This window comes from Filicampus tigris, chromosome 11, assembly GCF_054856515.1.
Source record: "Filicampus tigris isolate MCC_2025a chromosome 11, RoL_Ftig_1.0, whole genome shotgun sequence".
Taxonomy (NCBI): Eukaryota; Metazoa; Chordata; class Actinopteri; order Syngnathiformes; family Syngnathidae; genus Filicampus; species Filicampus tigris.
This window is the reverse complement of record NC_141227.1, coordinates 24959470-24983924: the sequence shown is the minus strand read 5'-3', so window position 1 is coordinate 24983924 and position 24455 is coordinate 24959470. Positions and strand designations below refer to the sequence as shown.

At 56.7% G+C, this 24455-nt stretch overlaps 1 protein-coding gene across 3 annotated transcripts; it reads right to left on the bottom strand.

The window, feature by feature from the left end:
* Positions 1–515: 515 nt before the first annotated feature.
* cul9 (cullin 9) lies at positions 516–24118 on the bottom strand. Of its 3 annotated transcripts, none has more exons than XM_086044812.1 (43): positions 23818–24118; positions 22057–22701; positions 20398–20552; positions 19038–19607; positions 18070–18208; positions 17767–17975; positions 16545–16941; positions 14619–14817; positions 14342–14543; positions 13604–13794; positions 13324–13520; positions 12987–13138; positions 12831–12919; positions 12654–12759; positions 12136–12363; positions 11727–11817; positions 10379–10550; positions 10099–10204; positions 9914–10009; positions 9342–9517; positions 9118–9251; positions 8326–8514; positions 7908–8026; positions 7655–7837; positions 7435–7592; positions 7157–7352; positions 6857–7085; positions 5802–5947; positions 5548–5674; positions 5008–5201; positions 4698–4927; positions 4471–4591; positions 4134–4385; positions 3899–4039; positions 3556–3720; positions 3311–3474; positions 3124–3217; positions 2962–3036; positions 2777–2887; positions 1548–1665; positions 1341–1474; positions 1179–1273; positions 516–1102 (listed from the first exon to the last, which is right to left on the bottom strand). In XM_086044812.1, the coding sequence occupies exons 2-43, from the start codon at positions 22694–22696 to the stop codon at positions 889–891; spliced, it is 7704 nt and encodes a 2567-aa protein (XP_085900938.1). In that variant the 5' UTR covers positions 22697–22701; positions 23818–24118; the 3' UTR covers positions 516–888. The 3 variants fall into 3 exon arrangements, with proteins under 3 accessions (XP_085900938.1, XP_085900937.1, XP_085900939.1); XM_086044811.1 differs by having other exon boundaries at positions 7908–8029; positions 23818–24116; XM_086044813.1 differs by having other exon boundaries at positions 7908–8029; positions 12987–13129; positions 23818–24116.
* Between the last annotated feature and the right edge of the window lie 337 nt (positions 24119–24455).

Here is a 24455-nt window from a genome sequence, read left to right as displayed (position 1 = left end):
AGGGAAACGCCAAAAATCCAGGGGCGTTTTGCCCCCGCGTTCTCTTGGTTGCATCGCCCTGCAAGCACCAACGGCATCTTCGACGGACGGCCCGCGCCTGGTCAAAGTCACCCGCTCGCAGACGTCGGTCAAACGGACGTTTCCGCAGGGAGCCGAAGACGGCGGTGACGACAGCCTGCTCGAGGTGCGGCGCTCCCGCCGCGGTGACCGTTTGTCCAGCAGCTTATGGTCTGGAAAACGGAAGCAGTCTGCGCACGCCGCCCAGAGCGGACGGCGCTGGACCGCTGGCACAGCAACGAGACGGGCGAGCGAAGTTTGAGGCTCTCGTGCTTCCTTAGACCGCGTCGACGCAGCTACTTAGGCTGAAAAAAATATGAAAAGTATTAGTTAGGTGTTTTGCTGTGAAAAGAAAATCCTAAATAAAATCTTTTAGCGTACGGACAAATTCATCAACGCAGTGTAACGGCAACATCTTAAGCGTGTGTGTGATGGGGAGAAATGAAAGCGATCGCAGCGCTGCGGAAGCTTTTTATTGATTCTGAGCTCCGACAAAGAACGCAGAGACAAAGGAAAAGACTGACCATGTCGTATGTGTGCATAGGCAACAAATCAAGTGCAAGAACATCATGGGCAGAAGAACAAGGCAAGAACTGAAGGAGGGTTGATGGACAGCAATCCAGAAAAGAAGCAAGAGCACAAAGAGCGAGCCTAAACTCTCAAGGCCCGGCGACCTCTTGCGAGGACCTTCCCCTTCTTTGGGTGTTAGAGCTCCGACGCCAGATGCGCTCACAAATGCGCCACGGACGGACGCGGCACTCGGGTTCAGTTTTTGCCGCGGACGCCTTTGCGAGCGAGCGGCCCCGCCTCTTCCCGCGAGGGACGTTCGGCTCAGTCGAAGGGGCCGAAGTCCCGCTCCAGGTTGTCGGAGCCGCCGTCGTCGTCCGAGAAAAAGTCCTCCTCGTCGATGTCTTCGTCGTCGTAATCGTCGTAGTCGTCGTGCCACTCGGGCACGTAGTCGTCGTCGTACTCGTCGCCCTCGCCCTCGTCGGCGTCTTCTGCGCGGTTGTTGTTGTTGTCCGAGTCTCTGGAGTCGGACTCGGAGCTGAAAAGGGAAACGCGAGCGAGGGCATCAATTGCGGGCGGCCGTGAGCGCGCAAAGGGGAGCGGCCGCCACTCACGCTTTGGTGACCGCATTGTGGCGGTTGGCGTCGTCGTCCGCGTGCGCGCTTTCCGCTTCCCGGGCGCTTTGGGACCGATAGCCCACGCGGAAGTCCTGAAGGCGACACAGAAATGGCAGCAAAAGCAAAGGACACCATTTGCATCGGGACCACTCGGCCCACCTGCGTGGAATGCTGCAAGATGGCCAGCAAGCGTTCCTGGATGCGTCGCATCAGTTCCAGGCCCGTGTTGAGGTGTTCGGCTTTCAGCAGACGGATGCAGGAGGCCAGGTCGCCGCACTGCAGCAGCGTCCCCTCTGACGGACGCACGCACGCACGCCAATGATGCCGCAGATGCGAGCACGCGGTCGGCGGGCAAGCCTGACTCACCCAGCAGGATCTGCAGAGCGTTGGTGTGCAGGTCCAAAGCGTCCGTCTGCTGCTCCATCACGTCCATCTTGTCGCCGTCCCGGTTGTAGAAGGCGTACACGCACGAGTAGGCCAGAACCTGCGGGGCAGCGTGCGGACGCCTTAGCGAAAGATAAAGCCGCCGCGCAATGGAGCAAAATGACAATTCCGTGCAGCCGGTGGGTGCGGCAACGTCCACATCACAGAGGTGGGCTCACTCCGCGGCGCATCGACGCAAGCGCTCGCTCAAGCGGTCGTCGGCCAACCGCCGGGGGGCCAACGTGAAGCCGCCCGCACGAGAAGCGGACTGAGATTGAGACGAGGGGGGGGGGGGCGACATCATTGTTCATCTGTTGTCTATTTTGTGATGTTTTGGCCGCCGTCGTATGCCGGAGCACGTGTGCGAGGAAGTGTCCGTGCCGCCGCTGACTTTGATTCGCGGTAGCGTGCGGCTCCTCGAGCCACGACAAACAAAAACGCATCGGTGCAAAGTTGTCACGCGGTCAAATATTAAGAGGATGAATTTGGCCGTAAGTATCGAGCCAAGAAAGAGAGGAACGAAGAGTCGGCGCCGAGCGCTATTGCCCGCTGGCGCTTGCTATGACACGCCAGAAGTAGGCGGCGTCTTATTTTTCCTACCGGGTGGCGTGTGCGGTGTTACTAAGTAGAGATCGGGTTGGCTTTCATTTTATACACGTAGGTTGGATTTCATGACGAGTGAGTGATTGAAGAAGTGCAGTTCACCTTTCCATTGCGTTTCATGAAACAAAGTGAGACGTAGGGAGCGGCAAAGCTACTGATTTGTTGACACGATTGTCGTCATCTGTGCCTCGACAGCATAGTCTCAGGACTTATGTTTACACCGCACCTGTGTGGCAGACTTGTGTTGTTACCAAACCGCACGCCAAAATACTTCATAGGTTTATACCCGGGATTGTAGTAGATCAACTGTCTTTCATATGGATTAATGAAGATTAATTGTTGCAAAAAAACATAATAGGACTGTTTTGGCAGTTATGAGGAAAAACGTGGCAATTGGATCATTTTCCATAATGGTTGAGCCCGACGCCACGGCGGGAAGCGCCAAGACTGAAGTGGCGGCCCAACAAAAGACAAGCCGTCTAAAAAGTTGCCATGACGGTGACCAACATTTTGGCTCCAAATGCGGCATGGCGGCGGCGGCGGCGGCGGCGGCCCGAGCGTGGCCTCACCTTGCGAGCCTGCGCCAGGATCTTGCAGGCGTCGATGACAAAGGTGAGAGACTTCATCTGCAGCGCTTCGTTAACGGACGACACCTTCTTCTCCAGGCTGACGGCAAAGTCCTGAAGGCAAGAACGGTTGGAGCCCTAACATGCCACCAAGTAGTTCCCGTGCGGGGAGGGGGCGCGGCTCCCACCTTGGCCTGGTGCTGGAAGGTGCATCTCTCGTTGACATCCTGGAACTTTTTCTCATGTCGTGCCACTTTACTCACCTGCAACAAAAGGCAAACAAGTCACTATCCGCGGCAGTGGTTGCGGGAAGGTGTGCGTGCACGTGTGCGCGTGTGGGAGGGAGCCACCATGGCGGCGCAGTTGTAGTAGTCCTTGTGCGTGGGCTTCCAGGCTTTGAGGCAGCGCCAGCAGAAGCCGTGGTTACACTTGGCGCAGGTCATACTGAGGACGGACGGACACGCAGAGCGGCACGTCAGCCCAGACCGAGCGGCGACGCCGCCAACCGAGGGAGGGACGGACGGACGGCTCACGCACTGAAGGCAGCCCTCGTTCTTCTCGATCTGCGCTTGGCAGCTGGGGCAGCGCTTGGAGATGAGCTTGGCCAAATGTTTGCTCTGCGCCTCGGCGCTCATCCCCTCGTAAAAGCCGCCGTCGTCCATCCACTGAGACATGTGACTGCAGCTGGCCGGGTAGTGCGCCTGTGGGGGAGGCACCGGCGCGTGTCAGTCAGTCAGCCGGCCAGCTCGTGCGTGGCGTGGCGCGGCGTGGCGTGCGCCTACCTCGGGGAAGTTGCAGCTGAAGCACGAGGACCAGCAGCACTTGGAGCAGGTCCCCATGCTGCCCATGTTCTCCTTGCACAGGATCTGATCGCAGCCCCGTGGGTTGGTGCACCACGTCAGGTTGGAGCAGGACTCCACGAAGCCTCGCAGACGCGCCTTCTCGTACTAAACACAAGCGGCACACATTCAAAAGAAGGCAAAAAGACGACGACGACCGCGTGACGCGCGTTGCCGACGTGAAACCTTTTCACGCGCACTATATTTTTCTGGGCCACTAAAATGTCCTCTCTGGAACATTTCCCACACATTTAAGCAGCGGCTGGTAGGAAAGGGGGCGCGGCACCTTGTCGACGATGTCCTTGTCGGTGACGATGGCGAGGAAGAAGCGGGACGTGGCCTGGGCCCGGCAGTCGGGTATGGGACAGTTACAGTTGGTCACCAGGTTCTGCTCGATGCGAGCGCTGAGGTACTCCCGCCAGCACGACTGCAACCCAAGGACAGCAAAGTCACAAGGACAGCAAAATCACACGTACGGGCGCGCGCAAAGCCCAGCGGGCGCGACCCGAGCGCCTCCTGACCCTGCAGCAGTAGTGCATGCAGCCGAGCGAGGGCGGCGGCGGGTCGGGGGCGGCGGCGCGCGGGGCCAGGCAGACGGGGCAGGCCGACTCGGGGCCGGGCGGCGGCCGAGGCTCCCGGCATTCCAGTCCGGCGGCCGCCGCCACGCCTTCGGGGTCGTCCGTGTAGCGCCGCATCAGGAGGTCGGCGTTCCAGCCGCAGTGGACCAGAAGGTGCTCGGCCCGGTCCGGGTCCACGCTCAGGGTGGCCGCCACCTGCGGAGGGTTGCGGAGCGCCTGGCGTGAGCGCAATGAACCATACCGGCCTTTTGGCCGGCCGGGCGGGCGGCCGGGCGTCCACCTGCTGGACGGTGGTGCGCATCAGCTGAGACACTTCCTCCGGCGTCATGCTCCGACCGCTGGAGAACAGAGCGCAGTCAACCGCCGCGCCGTCCAAAAACACGCCGGGCACCGCCGGGGAGCTGAAAGGCAAACCGCACTGAAAGCACTCGCGCCGCCACGTATCTCACACACGTCTCCCATTTCCAAGCCGGCAAAAGCTAAGAGCCAAAGAAGTTTGCTGCCGACCTGCCGCGGGAGGCGTGCGAGGTGGCGAAGGAGAGGTGGGCGTGTCCCTTCTGCGGCGTGGCCGGGTCGTCGGGGAGAAACTGGACCATGTGAGGCTGCTCCGGGTTGCGGCGCACGCATCCTTTGCTCATCACGTGCAGGATGCAGGACAGAACGTCACCCGTGCTGCAGCTGAAGCCGCCCGGACCCGGAGACCGGCCCGCTTCCCGTTTGTGACAGGAATGGAGAACCTGCGGCGCGCGGGCCAGGTGGCGCGTGAGGGAGCGGGGTTTTGGGGCGCAGGCGGCGTGAGAAGCGGCCGGCACGTTACCTTGAAGACCAGGTGGTCGATGTGCATCTCCTTCTCCTGCTTGAGGATGTTGACAATGAGGCAGTAGATGAAGTTGCGCTTGGTCTCCAGAGCGGCCGTGGCGTCTTTGTCCACGTCCAAGTACGTCTGTCGCGGCTGAAGCTCCACGCGTCTGGACGGGCCGCGCGCCGCGGGCCGCTTCACCTGCAACACAGCTGAAAGCGCAGCGCAAGTCAGAGCGGCCCAAAGCGCCCGTGCGGTGAGGCGGCCTTCCGAGACGCTTGTCGGCGCGTGGGCACAATTGCCCTCTTTTGCCTCCGAACGCCACCGATCGGAAATGCAAGGCGCGAGACGTTCGGCTGCAATTTTAACCCGGCAGAGCCCGAAGCCCCTCGTGAGACGTCTCTCTAAAACCTGCGCTCGTCACCTTTGAAAACCTGAAAACCTTTCGCCACCTACAAAATAATGAATCTCTCAGCCCCCGTAGCGGATTCCAAAAAACATTTGACATGTGGCTTTCAGTCAACCGTGCGTGCGTGCGTGCGTGCGTGCGTGCGAGACCTTGGCAGGGGTCTTGCGGACGGCTGCAGCTGAGTGGTCCCTCATCTTCAACCAGAGGCTGCAGCGCATGAAGCACCACCTCTTTTGATAGGCCGCACCCCTTCAGCACGGAGGCCACATCCACTTCCTACAGACCAGCGCGTGTGTTACAAAATAATGAGTCTCTCAGCCCCCGTAGCAGATTCCAAAAACATTTGAGAGCTTAGACATGTGGCTTTCAGTCAACCGTGCGTGAGCGTGTGCGCGCGCAGTACCTCCTGTGTGTTGAATTGCAGCAGGATGAACATCTGCAGCGTGGATACGTGAAGCGTCGAGCAGCCAAACTGCACGTCGGCGTGACCCAGCCACGTCCACTGAAGAGCACCAGGCTTACCCCGACTCCCGACAGACAGCGACCGGCCTAACCGCGGCACACGCACACGAGCCTTCATATCATCGAGCACAGAGTTTCCCAAGGCACATCTTTTACGTGAGAAACATCTGGCAGCAAAAATATTCCGGGGTACCTTGACTTCTGAAGACCTTTGGACAATGTACTCAAAGTCAACCGAGCGGCAGCGATCTGGAGCTCGCTCATACATTGGAAGCTCCAATTAGGAACGCTCCTTTTCACAAACTTGAGCTAACGCACAAAATATTTGTAGGAAAGCTGCCCGGAGTTCCGTACCGCACACGTTTGCTTATGCCAAGCGTCTCAGCGTGGACGACGGGAGGGATCAGCGCCGCGCTTCTCACGCAACCGTCATTTAGGAACATGGACGGACGTACTCTGCACGATAGTTACGCTGGGTTCTTTGTACTCTTAATTTGACCTCGGAATGACTTCAAGGTTACTGTTGGCTGAAAAAAGCACATTGTACAACTTGATGTCTTCTCTGTGGCAGCAAATAGACAGCTGTTGCAAGTGGCTGCAAGTTCCACCTACACGCACTTCCTAGAATGTATCCTTCCAATAGCAGCCACGTTTCTTCAATGTTTTCACCTTTTTTGTATTGCAATCTACTTTTTTTTTAACCACACATTGACTAGGGTAAGATCAAAAATACAAATTTTAGATATACAGCATATGTATGTCTATGTATGTATGTATATATATATATATAAATAAATATATGTAATTGGTTTGGTTTGTAACTTGATGCTGTACCTCTAGTACTGAAAAAGAGGGAGACAAAAACCACTTGAGAACAATCTTGTCTCAGAGTCCTCATTGTGGGCTGAATTGGACTCCGCCACATTGAATTGGCGGTCCTCTGCGCTCAAGAAATATCGTTGAAAGCAGGCAAGCGAGCCGTTTGCGTGCGCTCACCGTGGCAGTAGAAGTGTTCAAATTGCGCAAGGTAGGAGCACAGCCGGGGCGGGAAGTGTCGCGACGGCTCGTCCATGAAGCATAGGGACGAGACGGTCCAACAGCGAGGAGACAGAAGTAGGACCCGCACGTCCGTCTCCTGCTCGCTCTCCTGCTGCTCCTGCTCCCGCTCCTCCTCCTCCTCCTCCTCCTCCTCCTCCTCCTCCTCCTCCTCGTCCACGTCGTCCATCTGCCAGCGGACAAAACAAAGGGTGGTGACAGCGAGCCGCCAAAGAGAAGACGGCCGACGGTGCGGCCGACCTGCTGGCCGTGCAGCGTGCGGTCCAGCTGCTGCAGGCGGTACAAGTGGAAGTCCCGCCGCAGGTCGGACGACTCGCTCAGGTTCTTCAACATCTGCTGAGGGAAGCGGTTGGGGAAGCACGGGCCCAGCTGCTCCACCACGAACGCTTCCAAACACACGTTGGTGCTGGCCAGCAGGCGGTCGGCCAGGTAGTACCTGCGCACACGCCGACAAACGTCGGTGTGCGGCCATGCCGGCCGGCCGGCCGGCCGTCCGTCCGTCCGTCCGTCCGTCTCACCTGTAGAAGTGCTCAAAGGTGTTGGCCAGCTCCAAGCCCGACAGGAAGAGCATGGGCTCCAAAAACTGCTGAAGCTTCTCCAGAGTTTCGGCGCTGCCGAAAGCCGAGCCGCCGGCCTGCAACGTCTGGTCCACGTACTGAGCAAAGCGCTCGCTCACCTGCACGTTTCAACGGCGTCAAAGGCTACAGGGTCAAGCCGGCGCCGGGCGGGCGGACTCACGTGCATGGCTCGGAGGATGGAGAGCTGCAGTAAGGCGGCCGAGAAGCCGTGCCGCAGGGCCAGGACGAAGGCCGCCTGCTGGCCAAACAGCTCCTGCGTGGCCTTCTTCAGACGCACGTACAAGGTGCGGTAACGCTCCACAAAGTCGCCACGCTCGCAGCTGCCTTCCAGGAAGCCCTTCACCTGCACAGCCAACATTTTGAGCGGCCCGCCGGCCACCGCTTCGCCCGCCGCCAGCCGCCTCTCATCTCACCTGCTGCTGCACCACCTCCTGCCAGCAGAGGGCCATGTCTGCGATGCTGCTCTTCTTCGCTTGAGGCTTGACTGATGAAGAAGGGGCCACCGTGACATCTTTGTTCTTGGACTCTTTGCCTTCTGGACCAACAAAAACAGACAAAAACAGCCGACTGGTGGCGTGAAGAAGTACGCGTACAAATGAGGTGGTTGGTGGCATAAAGAACGGGTCAAGTGAGGAGATCGGTGGTGTAAGGAAGAACAGGTCAAAACGAGGCAATTGGCGGCGCGGGTGAAACGAGGTGATCGGCGTGGCGTGGCGTGGCGTGAGGGAGGACGCAGAGAAGGTGGCGTGCGACAGGACATGCAAAACGAGGGGATCGTGGCGATTCGCAACATTCGACCAAAGGAGATCCCTTCGGTATTGCGGCACTCACGAGACTTGACGGGCGGTCCGACGCGGTCCGGGTCGGCCGGGCCGGCGTCCACGTGCACCAGGAGGTGCGTCAGGCGTCTGACGCGGGAGTTAAAGATGGCCGCCCGGCTTTTCAAGCGGCGGCGGGCCGAGTCCGAATTGTCCAGGTACTCGCTGAGCAGCCAGGACAGCGGGCTGGGGCCACAACATTCTGGGCAGAAAAACACAATCCAATCATCGGTCCGTTCCAGAAAGGCCGCGTGAGAAACCGCAACCTGCGGCGCCCACATCCTGAACTGGATTCCTTTCCGGCCTTCACCGAATTGTTTTCCGAAGCTGCGACTTCCAATGGCGCCGTTCAAACGACGCCGTCGCCGTCTCGGCTGGCCCGTCGCGCTTCGAATATCCTTTTGGCCGGCAAAGGCACGCCGAGGCGCGCTGCTGCGCTCCACTTCCTCCTTGCAGTTCGCCCGCACCCGATTGGCCGCGCAAGCCATGTGACCGCCGGGGTTATTACAGTTCACGAAAACAGACAAAAGGACTGTTTTGTAAATCAATCCAATTGAAACGGCCAGTTCTGTTCTTCAGGCCGTAGTGCGATTGGGCGTTTTGGATGCAAACGCAAACGTGGGCCGGACAGCGACACGAGCGTACGCTCGTACGCGATTGGAAGAAGGCCTTCTCACAACAGCGCACAGAAACGACACCTCCCCTCCAAGCGCCTCTTGAGAAGCGCCGGGCTGGCTCCCTTTGGCTTGCCGCGCTGGCGCCTGGTCGGCTTTGCCAGCGTCGGACAAAAAGCGCGATCACACACCTGACCAGGTGATGGCGCGCACGATGGGCGTGACCAGCGCCTCCCAGCAGGTCCGGCCCAAGGCTTCGGCGGCTTCGGCATCCGGCAGGAAGCGCTCGGCAAACATCTGCTCGTGCCTGAGGGCGCTGCTCAGCCTGAGCGCGCAAACAACCAAACAAAGGCAAGACAGTGAGGCGGCGGGCTGGGGGGGCGGCGGCGAGCGCGGCGGGAGGGGGTTACGCTACTTGTTAAAGAGCCGCAGCAGCCGCGTCTTGTCGTCGGTCACCTCCTGACACCACGAGTGCGCTTTGGTGCTGTAGAACAAGAAGGTCCGGCAGCACAGCTGCTCTTTGAACACGGGCCAGAAGGTGTTCTTGGGCCCCACCACCTCAAAACCGTGGACCCGGGTGTCGATCCCGCCCTGCGGCACACGAGGCCGGGTCAGCCGTCAAATCCGGGCCAAGAAGGGCGACGATTTTCTCGGCTTCTCCCCGTCTGCTGCGGGGCCCTTCCGATCCTGTTCCCGGAGGGCCGCTGTCCTGCCGGTTTCCCCGGGTCTCTCCCCGGCGCGACGCAGCCGATTGAAACGATCGGGATCGTTAACCGGCTTCCGCAGACCTTGCAGATGATCAGGTGTGTTGCAGCAGGGAGACGGGCACGACAGCCGCCCTCCGGGAACCGGATTGAAGAGCCCTGCGCCACGGTGATTTGAGAGAAGCCCCCCCCCCCCCCCCCCGGTCAACGTACACCAAGCAATGCCTTGGTGACGATTGGAGAGAAGGCAAATGACAACGAGACGCGAGCTCAAAAGTCTGACCTGCTGGCATCTCTTGATGCGGATCTGAATGACGGCCCAGAACCTGCTCATGTTTTCCAGCAGAACCACCCGACTGGCCGACGTGGTCACGTTCACCTGGGGGGTGCGCGCACAGTCGAGTGTGAAGGGAAAAGGCGTGACTGCTGCCAGTGCGTGCGTGCGTGCGTGAGAGACATGTCGGTCACCGTGTTGAGTTCTGTGCCAATGTTTCCCGGGTCGTCTCCACCCAGAACCAGGATCCGGGCCGGCATGTAGCTGGAGTCCTCGTTGGCCACCAGGATGGCCAGCTGCCTGCGCGCGCGCGCACACGCACACGCACGCGCACACGCACGCACACGCGCACACACACCCACACCCACACCCACACCCACACACACACACACACACACACACACACACACACGCGCTGACACAAGGCTTTTGAAAGGCCCCCACACCCCCAGAGGAGCAGCGAGGGCCGCCGACCTGATGACGACGCCTCTGTGCATGAAGATGTTGATAAAGTGCGAGCCGGTGGGCCCGTTGGACTCCCAGTAAGTTTTCATGTTGTTGTCGCTGAGTTTGTTGGCTCGATGGTGATTGGACGACACCTCCACCTTCTCCCAACACTTGTCCTCCTTCAGCTCCACGCTGGAGCCTGAGCGCAAGACGCAGCCACAAAGATTTTCACATTTTCTTTCTGCGGCAATTTTCATGGACGGCGGGCTCCTGCAGAAAGCGCTTTGCGCGCTTCAAGAGAGCCACCGCGCCTGTGGGGCGCCTTCAGATCATTTGATCAGGAACGGCAAAGTCAAAAATCGATACGTTGCAATCGAGCAGTTTTCACGCCGTCTCGGGTTGGGCCTCCAAAACTCAAGCTCGAGTTGGATTTGCAAAAACATATCTAATTCTCGCCATTCGTGCTACAGGCCATCCTGATTGGCTTTGGCCCTCTCAAACGCATCAAAACTTGTTGCACACGGCTCAAGAGGAAAATCGCAACGCTTGGCGGCAGTCCTGCCCGCTGCGCGAGTCGCACGTCGCCCTTCAACCTCTGCGGCTACACGAGAGCCTTGAGAGCAGGGCCGAGGAACTGCGGTTCCTCGAGAGCCACACGCTGCCTGTTTTGGGTCGCTCACTACTACAACGCACCTGATTCAAACGAATGATCAGCTCATCGGCGCGCTCGGCAGAAGTCCGAAACCATCGGTCCGAAACCATCCCGATCATTTGAGTCGGTCGGGTGCGTCGTCATCGGGAGATAGCCATATCCAAAACAGGCAGGATATGGCTCCGGAGGAACCCGAGTTCCCTGCCCCTGCTCTCGACGGCCGCAATAACAAAGGCTCGGGGCGTGCGATCGCTGCCGCGCGTTCACAATTTGTCGGACATGGCCCCTTCCGTCTTGCCGTCTGCTATTGTACGAATGCGAGACAGCCGCCTCGTCCTGCCACTTCGCATCTCGCGTCCCTTTGGCGCATTGCCACAAAGACGGAGCCTTTGTAAATGAAGCGAACCAAGGAGACACCGAGAGGCACTTGCGTCTGCATTCATGGAAAATTGCAGAAACATGCGCTACATCCCAAAAGGCACTTTCAGAAAACATGTTGCAAGTCACGTCACAAAACTTCATTCGGGACAAACTGGCATTCAAGTTTGAAAAACACTGAGTTATTTTCCTCAAAAACTAGAGCAAAAAATCTTGTCCCATTTGAATGAAAACAACTTCCCATCATTCAAACACTCCTATGGGTCCCATTTTCAAAACAAATGAGTTGAAGAGTAGCCCAATGACGGGACTAAGGAGCGCAAGGCGAGATCGCGCAGCTCTGACCTTGGCAAAGATTCCGGAGGAAGACGTCAAAGAAGGGAATGTTGATGGGCTCGTGGCTGCGCCGGTGCTCCTCGATCTGACCCAACACCATCTGACGGCACACGTGTCACAACCACCACAACGTCACTCGCTGGCTGGCTGGCTGGCTGGCCAACAGGAATGGCGGCGCTTAGTGCCGCCCGAAGAACAAGTCGCCCACTTGGAATCCAGCCGAGAAATGAGTGGGAATAGGGCAAAGGGAAGATTGGCGGCGAGGCCGGCGGAACACTTGGTCAAGTACGCGAGTCATCAATCACTTCACTGTTAATCAAGTGACCTGATGGATCGGTTTTCAGGAATGAAGGATTTTTCCGGACGTTTGACGCGCTCCTCGCATCTCTTCACGTTGCCGCTCGCGGCGACGGCGTACCTGTATGCATCCGGCCAGCACGCTGGTGGTCATGTTGTTGTAGAGGCTGGCGTACTTGTCACAGTCGGCCACCACGTCTCGGAGCTCGGCCGCCGCGCTGAGGCCGGCGCCGTGTTTGTCCTGGGCCTTGATCACAACCTCTTTGGTACCCAGGCGACACATCACCACGGCGTAATCTTTGTTCACGCACGTCACGCGGTACAGGAACAATACCAGCTGCTGGACGACCTGCCGGCAAGGCGGCAGGCGGCAGAGGCACGCACGCACGCACACACGGACACACGGACGCACGGACACACGGACGCACGGACGCACGGACACACGGACACACGGACACACGGACGCACGGACGCACGGACACACGGACGCACGGACACACGGACACACGGACACACGGACACACGGACACACGGACACACGGACACACGGACACACGGACACACGGACACACGGACACACGGACAGCTTCAGCCGCGCTCACGAGCGCCTTCTCCTGGGCCGGCGGCGGGCGTGCTCACCTCTTTGTCGCTGACGAACGCACTCATGGACGCCAGGCAGGGCTTGATGCTGTCGTGCCAGGGCAGCGCATCCTCCTGGTAGCTGTCCAGAAACTTGTTGAGGATCCTGGCGGCAGCGAGACCGGGCGGTGAGCGGCGCGCAGCAGGGTGGAGCGCGGCGCCGTCAAGCGTCGCTACCTGAGGATGGACAACTGGACGGTGCGGTCCGCTCGCAGTGGCTCCATCAGATGCAGCAGGTCCTGAAACATGTCCTGACTTTGGGAGACCTGCGGGCACACACAGAGATTGCGCGGCGGAAGGCCGTCTTGTAGCCCTGGCGTCTGAGCGCGCTACCTGGCTACGCAGGCCCTCCAGCTGAGACGCCGACTGGCACAGCAGCTGCTCCAGAGTGTGGATGACTTCTTTGGCAGCGGCCGTCCTCCCCTTCAGACTCATCAGCAACTTCTGCAGCTGGCTGTCCTTCAGGTCCAGCTGCTCTGGAGGATCTCGTGGAGGGAGGGACACGTGGACAAAGGTTGCGGTTAGGGCAGGGCAGGGCAGGCAAAGGAGGAAGAACAAGGATACAAAAGCTGACGGCTAAGGTTATGGGAAGCAAGGACGGATGAGGACGAGGTGGACCTCACCGGTGTCCGGATGAGGAGCAAAGCTGCGTTTGGGCCGAGGCGCTTACCTCTGTTCTCCAGCTTCTGCGCCATGAAGATGTGGTTGAGGGCGATGATGGCCAACATGGTCTCGTTCTGCGACAGCGCCAGACACTTCTCCAGGACGGCGGTGACGCCGCAAGACACCAGCTGCGAGGCCAAACTCTTGTGGTTGGAGACCAGCGTCACGATGACCATCAGGCCGTTGCGCACGGCCGGCGCGCAGCTGCGGAGGCGCGGCGCCGGGACCCCGTTAATACGCCAGCAAAGCCGGCCGCGCCGCACCGCGCCGCGGGCGCGCGCCCTTACCCTGGTGTCCTCAGCATGAGGTCGAGGGCGGCGGGGACGGCGGCCAGCGGGCCTTTGGAGCCTTCGGGCGTGGCCGAGCCGATGCTGGCGAAGATCTCCAGCATCATCTGCGCGCCCGACTCTGAGAGCGCGGGAACGCCGCCGGCGCCGCACGGCTCGTACTTACTGGCCCCCGTCAGGACCTTCAGCGTCTGGGGAACGGCAGCGCGGTCACGGTGAGCGAAGGCAAACGAGAGCGCGAGCTGCTAACTGGCTAACGTGAATTGAATTACTGGCCGTGAGTTGGGCCCGTCGGGGGCTCGCGCTGATCACGCATCGCTTTTTTGGCCGTTTGTCCAATGACGCGGCCGCGCGCCAGAGGCTGTCGGTTAATTCGGTAAGCATGAAATGACCCAAACTTTGGACATTTGCCGTCACGTGAGGTTCCTTCGTGATGTGAATCAGTCGAGAAATGTACCAACAGTAGGTAAATAAAAATGTGTCAACTGATTTGGGAATGTTGAGTACCGAAAATGTGGGGATTTGGGCACTGTGGAAATTGGATCCCAGGTGCCAAGAAGTATGACTAAGTTGGAAGGCTTTCGAAATGCTGAAGGCGGAGCGCGCGCACACATGGCCAGCAATCCTACACACGAAAAATTGTGAGATGGTTCTGCTGGACCAGCAGGACCGATGGTCTCACAGGACACGTGTGTCTCAATGGTGCGTGCGTGCGTGCGTGCGTGCGTGCGTCCTGACCGCCAGCGCCAGCTGCTGCACGTGCGGCACGTCGGCCATCTCCTGCATGCACGCCAGGATGGCTTTGACGCCGCCCTCGGTGGCAAAGCAAACCCTCCAGTCGTATCGGAGCATGAGCGAGCGCGTCAGTCTCAGCGTGGACGTGGCCACGTTGCTGCACGGCGAGCCCAGCAGCTCCACCAGCAGCTTCACAACTTTGTGCCTACGGCGGGACAACGCGGGCAGATGTCAACCAGGCCGACGGGCGCTCGGCAAGCACGGCAAAGGTGGTTCTCACTGGACGCTCTGGAGCGAGTCGCCCCGGGCAGAGTTCTTCTCCTGCAAGGCCTTGTCCTCCAGCAGCCTGCTGATGAAGATGACGCCGGCCAGGTTCTGAAGCGGGTCCCATCTCACGCCTCCTTTCTTGAGGATGTCCACCACCTCCCCGACCTTCTCCAGCACAGTCTTCTTGCCCAGGACACGAGGGCCGTTAAAGGCTGCACAGCATGGACAAATAAACGTCGCGCGGATACGAGTGGCGCCGGGATGGATTTGGCTTCTTCCCATTCAAAACATCAAGAAAAAGAACACCAAAAGGCGGCAAAGGAGTGGACCTGGGCAGGTCATTGAAACTCAACATTGGCTATCGATGCCCCAAGAGGACAGAGAGGCACTACCTATGTGTAAGATAAGTGCGTACGCATGTCTTAACTCACCTCAACACCAATAGTTGCATGGCTTCAAGATTTGGGAAAACAATCCAATTGAGATTTTTCTCCTCAAGACTGCGACTGTGATTTCAGATGCTATTTTATTTTTGGGGTCAAGGTCCTTTTCCACAGAGGCCCTGAGGTGGCATGGAAGTAAAAGAAAAACAAAAAACAAAAATGCTAAGCGTTCAAAAAAAAAACGAACTTTGCGTTATCTCGCCCAAAAGGCGCCAAGTTCGCTTTTTTAATGAGCGTTTATGTACTTCCAGGTAAACAAAAGCAGCAAAGATGGAGCGTTCTCACCCATGAGCAACTTGAATTGAATTCCTTTGAAATTCGCTTGAAATACAGAGACATAAAATCAGTTGTTGATATTAAGCAATAAGCACGGTTCCCAAATAGGCCAAAGACATCTGAAGCGAGTGCTAAACAAAAGAGGACATCTCTTGAGCGTAAGAAGCGTTCCAAGTCCTCGCATTCGAGGTGAGGCTAGCTGCCAAACTGACCCGCAAGTACATAACGTGCATTTCGGAAAAAAACATTCCCTTGCAAAAAAACCAAACAAACAAACAAAACAACCTTTACTTCCATGGCTCCGTACTTCTCTGATGTCTATTTCTTTTAACTGCCTGCAACAACTCTCCTATTTTTCTTTTTCATGTGCGTTCCCTGCAGTAAAATTGAACTCACCGGCGTAGTCTGCCCTCTAGTGGTTCAACACGTGTAATAGCATGGATGACTCCACAGGACGCCCACTTCACTGACGAGGGAAAAGGTGGCTAGCAAATTTGTTTTGTCAACATTTAGCAGATAGCTTATCCCTTTGCATGCAAAGGATGTCCTTGTCTGGGACATCTCGAGAGCATGACAATCTCTCATTCATGCTCACACCAGCGCCGCCGTACACTTACAGCTAAAAGCCGGGAGCGGAAGTCTCTTGTTCTCCGACAAAAATAACATTGCGTTATTTTGCAATCATTATTTTGATTGCGAAATAAAGCAATAAACATGTGTTATAATGCAAAAGTTTTGCAATAATACGCAATAGTCTTGCATTCTAACGCAATCCTAAATATTCTCGTGACGTTAGTATCTCGGGTGACACTTTGTAAACAAATCCATCCACTCACGATAGTCCCAGCTCCAAATGAGCTTGAAATAAAGAATTATGAAACCTCAGCCCACAGTGTCACGCACGGACAGTTTTCTTTCGGGGGGCGAGTGACGGAATGTAAGGACGGAAGCGCTTTAAAAGGACCAGGACAGAGGACGATTATTTCTAGGAATAGAAACGATGATGGACGGGTGCCCAGGTCGCCGACGGAGCGCGGAGCGGTAAAATAGGCTCAAGTGGCCATCTCTGCAAACAACCATTGTTCGACTTGCCGATGTGTGTATGGAATATGGTCAAAGAAAGAACAAAAGGAAATGCTTGCGATTTCCGTTAGAAGGGGGGGGTGGCACTTTGATGAGGCTGACACGCTTGATTGAGTCGAGCGCTGCGCGGAACTCACCTTTCATCATCTCCTCCAGGCCGTCGGGATATAGGCTGCAGTCCTCCTGGGGAAGCTCGCTCTCCGTCTCTGTGTCGGCGCAGGACCGGTCAGCGGGAAGTTCCTTCTTGGCTCTCTTGGAAGAGGAGGCCATCCCGGAAGAAGACGAGGAACATGAAGCGTCGTCGTTGTCGTCGTCGTCGTCACCGTCGCGGTCGCCGTCAGCGTCGTCGTGGCCCGGCGGCGGCTGGTGGCCGCCCCCTCCCGAGCGCAAGTAGTGTCTGGCGAAGGCGCGCGAGCACAGCAGCTCGCCCAGGGAGGCCGGCGGCAGATGTTGCTTCAGGTAGCGCACCAGCTTCCTGGCCGCGTCTCCCGGCACCGTCAGGCCCACCAGCGCCGAGTCGTCCATCAGGGCCTCCTGCCACGTCAAAGTGCAAAGTCAAAGCTGCTTTGCCGGGACGCCGCCCTCCAAACATCCAAATGTATAAAGCGTCACTTGGAGGCCACATTACGCCTTTGCACCCAATTTCATTCCAAATGGAGCTTGTGCATCTCTCAAACACACAAACACACAAGGATCGCATTTAATTAAAAGCATTTCATGTATGCAACTTCTTTGCTTACATGGCCGACAGCCGCGGCAAGCCGAGCCACGTGACAAAGCCCGTCTGTACGGCTTGTTTTAAAACGAGCGAGCGTGCCTCGAGGCGGGAACGCGCCCAATCTGGCCGAGCACCTCGCTGACCGACCGGTGTTTGAGACTTTTTACAATGTTATTTTCTTATCAAGCATATCTTAATATTTTGAATAACACTTTTTTTTAATTTGAAGTTCTTTTGTCACTTAATTTAGCTGCTTTTAGATTTCTGTCGAGGTACCGTTATCGAGGTATTTCATGCAGATTTTGGTATGGTGACAACACTACCCACGCATGTGGACTTAGCAATAGTATCAGTTTTTGGGGAAAAAAACAAAACAAAACAAAACAAAAACAGGAAATTGACCAAAATGTGACTTTTTTGGGGGGGGCCTGACGCCAGCGAAATGCATTTCCTTCGTGTTTTTCTTTGAAAGAAACTCCCAAATATAAATGCTTTCCATTTTGGAGCGCAGACACCAGTAATTCTGGCTTGCGGCTTATACATGAGGACCGGGACAATCCAGGTGTGAAAGGGCAGCGGCAAATTGCGCTCAGCGGGGCAGCCTCCAAAGTGCGTGTGCGTGCGCGCGCGCGCGCGCGCACCTGCTGGCCGAGGTTGTGCGGCAGGAGGCGGAGCATCTCCCGCTGCGCTGCGGCTTCCAGCTTCTTGACGAAGAAGAGGAGCTCCCACCACTCGGCGCGAGTCAGCGCCGCCTGGGCCTGGACCTGGGCCCGGTCCGCCCCGGGACACTCGGACAAGTAGGGCAGAGAGTAGAGGCCGCCCGGTGGCTTGGGGAACGTGCTCTGGCTGGCTGAGGCGCCACAACCACAACAAAATGAGCAACGGCAGCAGGAGGAGGAGGAGATGACGACGAGTGAAGGTGCTGAGCGCGCGTGACTTCCTACCTGCCGCCAGCCTGATGGTCCTCGTGAGGGAGGAGGCCTTGTCCACGGCGTCCTTATCGTCGGGCCCATTGGCGCCGGCAACAATCTCCAGCATGTGCCAGTGGACCCAGTAAGTTCTGCACAGAGCGTTCCAGTACACCTGCGTGCGCACACAGGCCAGCGTCAGTGCCAGCATTTGGCATCAAATTGGCAACAACACAAAGTGGCAGAGCCCCAAAGACAACGAAGCTCCTGTGCGCTCTTTTGACGGTTCCCAGCGTCCACTGAGCTTCATGTCGCTCCTGCGTTTCATTGGCAACGCAACTCCAAGACAAAGACAATCGGGCTCTTTTGGGCCAGCGAGGACGCCAAAGGCCCGCCCGACAACCTGTCTCTGTGCCTGGAAAAGATCTGTCGGCTAATGCTGCTCGTGCAAAGCAATGCCACTTGGAAATGTTACAAACGTGGACCTTTACACTTGAGACGGGTTTCCAACTGCTGAAATTTCAGAATGCATTCAAGTCTTGAGAGGTAAACCCAATTTGACTTTCAGTGAAGGTTTGCATTCGCCGTTTCCTGACTTTTTGCACAACGGCCAACTGAAGGGCACAACTCACAACAGCCGTTTGGGCCAATAAAGGGGCCTCGTTCAATTCCGGTTTGCATTGTAACAGTCGTCGTCGTCGTCGTCGTCGTCGTCGTCTTCACATGTGGACAACGCCTAACAAGCGGTCAGCGCTACGAGCATTCCAACAGCAAAGAAACCGGAAGCGTCACGCGCTTTGATGTTCTGAAAGGAACTCAAACGGACGGCCTTGCAAATGCTCAGGGCTCAAACAGCTGTTGTGAATTATGCTGCTCAGCTCTTTTTTGTTCGACAGCAAGTTGCGCAAAAGGTAGCGACGCGCGTGAAGGCCCGCTTCGGACTCGAGCGCAATGTGAAATTTCAGCACATCCCGGGAGCAGCGTATGCCACTGCTTCCTGTCACCTGAACAGGCGGCGAGCCGTCGTTGCAGTATCGGAATTCTCCTTCGTCTCCGGCGCTGACTTCCTCGTAGTCCTCCAGCATGCGGACCGCCGTGCCGCTCTTCAGGTGGTCCTGCACGTACTCCACGTACGCCGAGCGGCTGGCGAAGTCGCCGCGTGTTTTGTAGCCATTTGCCGCCTTGGCCTTGGGGGCGGGGGCGGCGGCGGCGGCGGCGGCGGGGGCGGGCGAGGCGCTGAAGCGAGGCTGGAAGATGGATCTGGGGGCGGGCGCCGTGGCATCCTCCCGATCGGCGCCGCCCGCCGGCGGCAGGGTGGCGTCGCAGGGCCGCTTGCGGTCCCAGCCCATGACGCGCACCAGCTCCGAGATCAGGTTAGCCATGGCCATGGCCAACTCAAACTCGCAGCGCATGCGCGGCTGAGCCGTGCCCGAGGAGGAAGAGGCGGGGCCGGGGGAGGTGGCGCTTTCCTGTCTGTCGGAGGCGGAGTCCGCACCCGCCGTGTTGAGTTTGTCCATCAGCGAGGTCACGCACAGGTAACGCTTGACCAGGGAGAACAGGAGCTTCCCGGGAATCTGAGCCACAAGCACAGCACAATCAGCAGCCAAACAAACGGCTCCATGCCGCGGACCAGCGGCAGATGGCCCGCATTTCCCCGCTCATCGTTCCGCGGGCGAGCAAAGCAAAAGGTCCGATTGAGGAAGGACACCTATGGTGCCAAGTCGCCGATCCGCCTCGAGCGACGAAGCCCCGCCGACACCCGAAGCCGATCGGACGCGAGCGTGAGCATGCTATGCTCCCTTTGGATCAGAGGTGAAACATTCCTTTGCTTTAGGCTCACTGACTCCAAAAGGGGGAAGACGTGCTCGAACAAAAGCTCAAGTGAACCCACACCGGAGCGCGAAGATTACTTTGCCCCTCGGTTGAAAGCGTACAAAGACATGTTGGCTCGGCTCAGTGAGCTGTCTTTTTATCGAAGCGGTTCTAAGAACGGGAGTGGCTGAATCCACCTGCACGGTGACGCCGCACAACTTTGCAGCCGTCTAAAGAGAAACAGAGAAACATCCATGCGCGTGCCGAAAACATCCACTTGCGTTTGTCCGGAGTCGAGCGGCCACCGAGTGGGCGCGCGCTCCAATAATGAGTCCCAATCGCAACGCTGCCAAATTGAAATGCGGGCGTTTTGCAAGCCTTTCATATCGCCTATTGGAGCCGATGCCCAAACCGCAAAGACTTCTTGACCCTTGGGAGCTCACGGACTCATTTTGATTTGCCGCATCTTTCATGTTTCGCTACGCTGACATGGAGACGGGCGGTGTTGATCGGGGCGCGGACGGGTAGGCGAGCAAAGCCGGCAGCGCTCACCTGCGGCAGATGGACCCCTTCGAAGGAGATGCCGTGCTCCTCCGACGAGGTGGTTTCGGCAAACAGCTCCAGCAGCGTGTAGCGGTTGTCGAAATCCATGTGCTGCTCGATGCCGTCCTGCTGACTGAGCGACAGCAGCACGTGCGCCCGACTCCCTGAGGAGGACGCGCCCACGTCAACATTATTCACACAGTTGGCACACGCCGCGCCGGCCACGTCACAGGGCTGGCGGCCCATTCGGCCTTTTTCATTAGCGACGTGACGAGACGGCCCAGAAATGACAGGCTGCGGAAATGCTGTGCGTGCGCTTGGAATGGAATCGACATACAAAGTATGCTTCGTTTTTAAAACCCGGCTAGCGCTAATGCTCAAGTCAATGGAGGGAGCTTACGGGAAATTAGCATCGACTTTGGGAGTGACAGTCCTTCAAATGACGAAGAGTCTCACTCTCACACACACACACAGGTAAGAGAACACTACTCAGAGGCACAAATTCCTAATATCTGCGAAAAACAACTTATTGATAGAGTTCAATGGCAACTTCTTCTCCCCTCATTCTAAGCGCGTAGTCCATTCGGACACAGCACCACACCGCCCCAAGAGGCCAAGACGCATGCGAACGACCAGTATTTGTTTTTTTTTCCAACTGGCTGTTATTGTAATACGATGACGATGATGATGATGGCGATGCATCGGATTTATATCGAGCTTTTCTGGGCAACTGATATTTAAAGTTGATTCAAAGAATTTTCCTTTCCTCAAAATTCAAGGACGCAAAGACCCAATGACTTTTTTTTGTGGTACCAATACACATTTCCACATGACCTGGCACGAAATACACTAAGTGCCAAGACTTGTGAAAATAACATACGATCAGATATACTGTATATGTTAACGAGATTAGGCTTCAATGTGTGCAAAGATGCAAGGCATCAATAGGTGAAGGTGCAACAACATGCAAATGCAAGAGGACTGAAATTCACCTGATATATTGGCACGGTCCTTTTGTAGCATAGAGCGTTCAACGAGCTGGGATGAATGGACATGAGGCTATGATGAGCGTTTGGAGTAGTTACGTTTTAGTAGTCCAATACATTTTAAAAAGTTTCAAATCAATGAAGAATCGTTTGAATAATGGTGACTTGGACCTCAATCAAAATGATGATGATTTTTTTCCCCCATAACCGTCCAGCCCTAAAACAAGCACAATCTTTTTCACATCTCGGTACCGTTGAGTGGAATCCGTACGTCTGCTTCATTTTTCAGTAGGGCTGCGCACGAATGGGCGGCGACCTGAATGAAGACGCGAATTGGCCGTTAAAAAGGCACGCCCAATCAAAATTGTCAGGTTCAAGTCCGAAGGGCTCACCTAGCAACCGTCCGTCTTGGATTGCGTATGGCCACGGAGGCATGTTTGGATGGCGCACAGGTGTCAGTGTGACGCGCGCACATGCGTGAAAGCGCGCTACATTCGAGCACAGGCAACACCCGCAAGCGTTTGCATGCGTCTTGGAAAATTTGGCCAGCGCTTGACTGGAAGGGGGCGTGGGGGGAACTTTGGTTTTTCACTTTTAATTTGGCCAATTTGTTTGAAGGCCTTATCACGCAGCCTCGCCTTCCTTCCTGCCGCACAGGCGCTCAGCGGCCACATGACGTTACCTGCGTCGTGGGACGCCAGCGCTCGTAGCATCTTGCTGGCGCCGCGTCGGGTCTGCGTCTCCTTGCTGCACAGCAGCTCCATGAGCAGGTCCAGGGCGCCCGTCTCCTTGAAGACGGCCGCCAGCGAGCCGATGGCGGCGTAGGCGCTCAGCACGTGGATGGTGTGCGTGATGCTGAGCGACAGCTCGCTCTTCTTAGCCATCTGCTTCCTGGCGCGGCGCACCAGGTTCTTCACATCCTCCTCCATGTCCAGCAGCTCCACTTCGTCGAAGGTCCCCTCGGCCTCGCCGCCGCCGCTCGGCTTCTCCTGCGGCCGCAGCGGGCGCTGAGAGTCTGCTTTCCTCTTGCCCGGCAGGGCGGGGCAGTTGGCGTACACGTCCTCCGTGGACATCCACATCAGGACGTTCTTGGCTTTCACGTCGCCGGACGAGGGGCCGCCCGCCCCGGGTCCTCCGCCGCCGCCGCCGGATGCGCCCGCCCCGGAGGCGGAGCCGTCCTCGACGTCGGCGAGGCACCAGCGGATCAGGTACTCGGTCTGGCCGTCGCAGGTGCGGCGCTGGCGGATCAGCTCCTCGGGATAGGCCTGCAGCCGCGGGCCGATCTGGACCAGCAGGTTGCCGTTGCGCCGCTCGCCCGACATGCTTGCTGAGGACAATGCCAAGAGCACACGCGTTTCACAAAACGGCGGGGGGCTTCATTTGTCCTCAAGTGTGTACAAACACTCGCACGGTGGACGAATCGACTACGGAGAAACGCGCGCAAATGTGAGCGACTCTTAGTGGGCGTCAGGGCTGCACAACTGAACCAACTGGAAAGGTGATGACGATTTTGGCTGCCGCGATGAAATGAACAAAATGAGCGTTGAACGGACGGCATCCCCGTTCTTGCTGCTCAATTGGAGGAGTTTCAGTGCAGGTGGGCTTCGTCAACACAGATTACATCCCACGCTTGACAATAGTCATTTTGGTTTTAACATTCACTCCTGCCAAAGACCTTGGAAGCTTTTCTAGCTACAGGTGACAAATGAGGCCCCGGGTGCGTTTGTGGCACACTCGACTTTTGTTCAACAAGAAGCTGATGCGCTTTTGGCTCTTGTTTGCTCTTTCTTCCTTCCTCCAGCCCTCGCAGAAAGGACCCAAAGTGCTGTGTGACTTGTTTAGCCACACTTCCTGACACTTCCACAGGGCGCGTTACTCGTCGAGAAGAGCTGAGCGAAGGGCAACGACAACAACGGAGGACGTCAGAGCCCAAATGGATGCACACATAGGGTGGCGGGTGAAAAGCCCAATTGCAACTCAAGCGGCTCCGACTAATTCCTGACAACAACCCTGAACACGCACGTCAATCGTTTTGTTGTTCAGGGTGCACTTGTTGTCAGCTCATTTGTGGGTTTCGGTTTCCGTTTCGGTTTGGAACGTCGTTCGTCAACACGTTATCCAAACTTCACTTGGACGAACTGCTCATTAGCAGAAGTGACAGCAAATTCGCACACGAATCCATCCACCAACAACAACAACAACAACAACAACAACAACAAAAGAGAGAGAGAGAAGGGGGCAGGGGGGTCATTTGCATGTTTTTGGGGGCACGGTGCCACCTTGAAGAAAAGCCTGCGATAGTGGCACGGGAACAAGACTGTTCTGGTCCTTTCGGCCACTAAGAAAAGCTGCATTTGCACTCCTATGTGACGTCATGTCGGGTTGGTCCGCAGTACACAACACACAAACGGACCACTGCCGGTTGGGTTCTGGTGCCTCTTACCTGGTGCGCCACCAACTTGGACCTTAACGTCCGGTCCTAAAAGCTTCTTTGCTTTCTTCACTTGAGCGTCCTTCTGCTTCCAGTTCTTCTTCTAGTTGTTTGTCTTCTTCGAACCCTCGTCGTCTTCAGTGGTACACTTCTTCTTCGTTTACCTCTTTTCTTCTACGGCTTGCTTCCCCTGCGTGTTTTCGTGACTGGCTGAGAGTTGCTGCCCTCAGTGGTCAGGCCGTCGCGTTGCAAGCTCCCAACAATATTGGCATCGTCGTCGAATAATCAATGACGTCGGCTCGGATGGAAGACCATTGCATCCGAATCATTAAGCACCTTTTTCCCCCCTCTTTTTTTCTTCTTGAATATGCGTACCGCCCTCTAATGGACTCTTATACCGAGTAACACAAATGGGAAATTTTGATACAAATATGTTAAAAAATTAAATAAAAAAGTAAATAAATAATAAATGTGTCATTTCAAAACCTGTACCATCCAAGTTTGAATATTACATTATGGAGTGCCTTTGGGAACCGTTTTTCTTCCACGACACCTTTGGGCTCTGTGTGGCTAAAGAAAAAACATGGCGAATTCACAATTATATAAAAGCTTGTGAAAAACAGAACACAGAGCATCTATGCAAGTCTTTG

Excerpts from the sequence above, each read along its gene's own strand:
- cul9 (XM_086044811.1), bottom strand. The coding sequence starts at position 22,696 with ATGTCGGGCGAGCGGCGCAACGGCAACCTGCTGGTCCAGATCGGCCCG. Across the intron at positions 10,010-10,098 it reads TTGGCACAGAACTCAACACG|GTGAACGTGACCACGTCGGC; the intron begins GTGACCGACATG and ends CGCACCCCCCAG. Across the intron at positions 7,353-7,434 it reads ACCTTTGAGCACTTCTACAG|GTACTACCTGGCCGACCGCC; the intron begins GTGAGACGGACG and ends GCGTGTGCGCAG.